The sequence below is a fragment of the Otolemur garnettii genome, unplaced genomic scaffold (assembly GCF_000181295.1).
Source record: "Otolemur garnettii isolate 467f Iridium unplaced genomic scaffold, OtoGar3 scaffold00067, whole genome shotgun sequence".
NCBI lineage: Eukaryota > Metazoa > Chordata > Mammalia > Primates > Galagidae > Otolemur > Otolemur garnettii.
The window spans coordinates 1,098,256-1,102,888 of record NW_003852462.1 but is presented as its reverse complement, the minus strand read 5'-3'; the positions used below and the strand labels follow the sequence as shown (position 1 = coordinate 1,102,888).

Here is a 4,633-nt window from a genome sequence, read left to right as displayed (position 1 = left end):
GGTCCGGGCTGGGGATTCGAACCCGCCACCTTAGGTGTACGTGGCTGGCGCCTTAGCCGGTTGAGCTATAGGCGCCGAGTCGATCTCTTGTGTTTCTGATGGAGCTGCTGCCTTGTGGAGACCCCACCCTGACCCAGGCCTCCCCTCAAGAGGCCCCCTCTGGACCTGGCCAGGTCCCCTCAGCTCCTGCCCATGCCTCCTCCCTACATGTTTACCAGGTAGTGGGCTCCTCAGCAGCAGGTGGGCAGGAAAGCCCCAGTCCACCTAGAGACAGTGGACTCTGAAGCACGTGTATGATCGGGAGGGAGGATCCTACACCAGCCTAGGCTTGAAGGGACCACCTTCCAGGGTCCCCAAAGAGGTGAAGGCGTGCATTGAGGGCTGCAGCTCTATCTATGGAGGGAAGCCTCTGACCTCCACCCCGCACGGAGCCTTGAGAGAGAAGGGAGGCAGCAGGGTGGGCTGGGCCTCAGGGGCACTGCGTAGGTACCAGCTCAACACAGCCCTCGCTGTCCTCAGGTGCCAGGACCTCAGGGCCTCCCAGGCCTGCAGCACTCTACTGCCTGCACCTACCGAGCCCAGGGAAGACCCTCCCAGCCCTAGGGCATTGGGGGGCTGGGCCCCCTAAGTACATGCCCCTGTATACTCAGCCATCCTCGGCCAGCCCCACCCCCAACCAACCCAGACAGGGGGAGACCTGGGGCCACACAGCCTCTGTGCCCAGGAGGCCTCAGTCTTGTGAAAGGCTCTTTCTGCCTTTGCTTCAGGTGCTGCCAGGCCCCTTCCTTTCTCTTCAGCTGGGGGATGTGAGCCCCGCTATCCTGGAGCCCTTCAGCATGTGAAGCAAGGCTGTGCCAAATTTCCGGACATCTTCCTGGGGCCTCCACCACCCAGGTTCCGTCCATTCCTGTCCCTAGACAGCCTCCACCAGGTAAGCACCACAGCTTGGGTGTCCTGCCCACCTAACTGCCCTGGCACCCGTGACAGTCCACCTAGTGCTGAGGCATGGTCCAGGGTGGCCCCTTTCTGAGCCTCTGCCCTCTCCCCTCCCCTGCTCAATTCTTCTAGAAGGCAAGGAGCAGGTCCAGAGGCAGCCTGTACCCTGGAGTGACGACGCCCTCCGGACAGGAGTTACCAGGAAGCAACAGGTGGGAGAGGCCAACCCCACTCACTCAAGGTGGGAGGCGCCAAAGGAGCTGGGGGGCCCTGCAAGGGTCCAAGCTTCGGGATGGTGTGTGGCCCCCACCTGTGTTGCCCTTGGCTGACAGCCACCCTTTGAGACACCCACACGGCCCAAGGCTGGCAGAGCAGTGTCTTGCTTCCTGCAGCCCAGTCACTGAGAATCCCATTCCTCAGAATCTCAAGTGGAGCCTGGCTGGCAGGTGGGAACTATAGGGTGGGAAGGGCTCACAGGCAGGCACCTGGCGGCGTCGTGAGGCACTGGGACTTGGGGTTTAGCACTGGTTCCCCTAAATCAGAGAGGGCTGCCCAGTGCACTCTGGGAGGTGCAGAGATGCCCTGGCCATGTTCCTTGGGACATACTCCTTCCCAGTTTGGGGCCCTGCCTGGCTGCAGACGACTCAGGCAGGACTGATGCCACTGGCTCTGTGGCCTCCACCCACTAGCCCCACAGGCCTTGGAGGGAGTGCCTGGCACCTGCTTCCCTGCCAGGAGCACCACGCCATCTCCTTTAGGGTGCACTGAGGCTCGGGACTGATGGGAGCAGAACATGCAGTGATGTGGGGCACAGACCTGAGGGACAGGAGCCCTCCTGAGACAGGCCGTGGGCCGGGTGGCCAAGAGCAGGGCCCCTTAGATGGGCAGAGGACAGTGTCCGGTGGGGCAGCAGTGGTGCTCCCAGTACCAGGTATCAGAGGCCTCTTCAGCCTCTGCCCCCTCTAGCAAGTAGGAGCCAAGGCCAGGGTGCAGGGGACATTGCCCTCATGCTGCCCACTCCAGGGCAGGTGTCAAAACAGCCGTGCCAGGGAGCGGGCCACAGCACAGACACGTGGTGAGCCTGGAAAGGGAAGGGGCTAAGTGGCTGTGGCAGAAGGGCCTGCAGCCCCCGCCCAGGCTGTGCCGCCCGCGACGCTCCCTGCAATTAGATTGCTCATCTGTGACGCAAGTGAGCGTGGGACAAGCGGGAACGCGGGCTGGGGCAGACTTGGCAGGCTGACAAGCCTTTGATCCACTCCCGAGGCTGCACTGGGGATGAGCGTTTCTAGCGGAAGGTGCCACCCTCTGTGCTGCTCTGAGTCATGGTTTGTGAATTCAGCCTAGAGCTCGCCTTGCACAGTAACTTCAGGCAATAGACAAAGAGCATACGAGACCCTGCAAGATCCCTGGCCCCCCCCAGCCAAGCTGCCCCAGGGACAGCACTGGTCAGGGCAGCTGTGGCTGCTCCACACCCAGATTGTGCGGACTGTCTCCCACCTGCAGGAAGAAGCTGCTACTGCCACCCACCCACTCATCCTCTCGGCCTGGCGAACAGGTTTTGTAGCCCTCAAAATTTACATCCACGGACTGGGATTATTTTAATCCCAGGGAGCTGTGGCAGCAGCCTCAGTCTGTGGGCATGAAATAATGACCTGCTGTGAGTGCACACGTGGGGCCAGCGCCCGCATCCTTCCTGCATATCTCGCTGGTACCAGTGCCTCCCAGTTCTGAGCTTTTCAGGGCTGTGGGTGCCTTAGTCCTGAGGCCACAAGCCTTCTTTGGGTCTCTGTGGCTGGACCTCTGATTTCTGGATATAGAAACCCTAGAGAGAGATTTTTTTTAATTGTGACCCCAGCTGGGGAGGAAGCCCCTCCCAGGTTAAAGAGATGCATCTCAGCATCCACACCAAACCCTTACCTGGTCCAGCCTCTATCCCTCCTGGATCCTTGTGGCCAGGACAGCCTCTCCCCCCTGCAGGCTGCTCCTCCCCACTGTCCTGATGTGGTTAGCTGCTGCTGAAGAGTGTCAACCTCAAATCTTTTTCCAGGGCCTCCTCAGCTCTATCCTCCTCCCCAGTACTCCCCCTAAGCCATCTGGGTATTTATATGACTTCCACCAGAAAAGAGTGTTAGGGACCCTGCCCGAGGTCCCCAGCATCTGTTGCAGTGTCTGCCCGGCACCTCTTGCCTCCCTCTGGCTTCTCCAGCCTGGTGGGCACAGAGTCCACAGGGTCTGTCTCCTAGTAGTGCAGCTAGGGCAAACCAAGTCCTGCTAGACTGGCCACCATACCCCATGTCACTCCTCATGATGGCCAAGTGCTAAGGGCTGGACTCCAGCCTGCCAGGAGACTCAGCCACCCTGCCTGCTACAGTGAGGTCAGGGGCCAGCAGAAGCAGCACCACTAGCAGCTCCAGCCACATTAGGTAGGGTCCAGTAGAAGGCCACGGTATCCTAACTTGTGTCACCATTGGCCGATGACAAGAGAGGTACTAGCCAGGGTCCAGAGTGGGTCCTGGGGTCAGGAAAGGGATTCTGCACCATCCTCAGAGCCTGATCCCCATGTCGGTGCCTGAGACACAGGTCTCGTGTCCTCTCCATGCTGGACCTTGGCTTGCTGGAGGAGCAGATGGCATGGATAGGGCACGGTCCCTGCAGTAGGCAGAGGGCTCAGCCAAGACCTGCAGGCCCTGCAGCCTCCACCTGTCCCCCTGGGAGGAGCCTTGTTTCTTAGAGGGCCTCTCCTTCGTTCCTGCAGAGACATTCCAGGCACATTACAGAATTCCACAACATGACAAAGAGCTCTGTCCGCTCCTGAACAATGTGAAATTATGTCAGCTGCAAATGAAGAACTTGGTTTAATAAATGTGGCCGCGCACTTGTCCAGTGCGCACTTGTCCAGCCACACGTGAGAATTCCATAGACGAGAGCGAGCTCTGCTCTCACTTTCCCCAGAAGTCCTAAACCCTAACTATGCGCTTTGTGCGGCCTGAAACCCCTCAGCCAAAGATGTGGTCTGATCAGCTGGGGACGTATGTGGGATGTTTGCAGCTATGACCTTGTTGTAATTGCTCATCGGAGCCTCAGCAAGGACCAGCCTGCGTGGAGCCCCACCCCCTCCTCGACTTAGAGAAAAATGGGTTTAATTAAGACTTCCGTGATTAGTCATTTAATCAGTCATTAGGCCAACACAGATGGAGTCAATTAATTTTTTTTTTTTTAACTTGAAAAGATAGTTGATGCCTGGGAGCCCACCAGTCATGGAGCTGCATCCAGCCTGGGCCTCCCGTCCCCTTGTAAGGCTACCCACAGCAGCGGCACCAGCAGGGAGGCGCCAGCATCCTGGGCTCCTCCACTGCCCGGGGCTGGCCACATGGATGACCAGCCAGCCCCTCCCTGGTCTGCACTAGGAGGCAAGTTAGGGGAACAGCCTTGAGCTGTGGTACCTCCAGCCCCAAGACACTTGGGGCAGGAACCCAGTAAACACAGGGCCCTCCAGGGCAGCAGGTCTGGAGGAGGACAGGGCTCGGGAAGGACCTGCAGCCGATGCACCAGGCCTGGCTCAGCAGACTGCGACACACAGCCAGGAGCACAGGACCCAAGGTGGAGGTTCAGCTGGGCCGTAGGGGGCCAGCCTAGCATAGCGGGGCAGCCTCAGGCTCCTTGTTCAGCTAAGTGGATATCACCTTGGCTAGCCAGT

At 59.5% G+C, this 4,633-nt stretch overlaps 1 protein-coding gene across 1 annotated transcript in view; it reads left to right on the top strand.

The window, feature by feature from the left end:
• The window catches only part of MORN1 (MORN repeat containing 1), a 47,147-nt gene extending 43,412 nt beyond the window's left edge, over nucleotides 1-3,735 (top strand). Inside the window, exons 11-13 of the mRNA XM_023515169.1 lie at nucleotides 798-931; nucleotides 1,069-1,148; nucleotides 3,692-3,735. Of these exons, the coding sequence (XP_023370937.1) occupies nucleotides 798-931; nucleotides 1,069-1,148; nucleotides 3,692-3,728 (251 nt within the window). The 3' untranslated portion in view covers nucleotides 3,729-3,735. The remainder of the gene's footprint in view (nucleotides 1-797; nucleotides 932-1,068; nucleotides 1,149-3,691) is intronic.
• The last annotated feature ends 898 nt before the right edge of the window (nucleotides 3,736-4,633 follow it).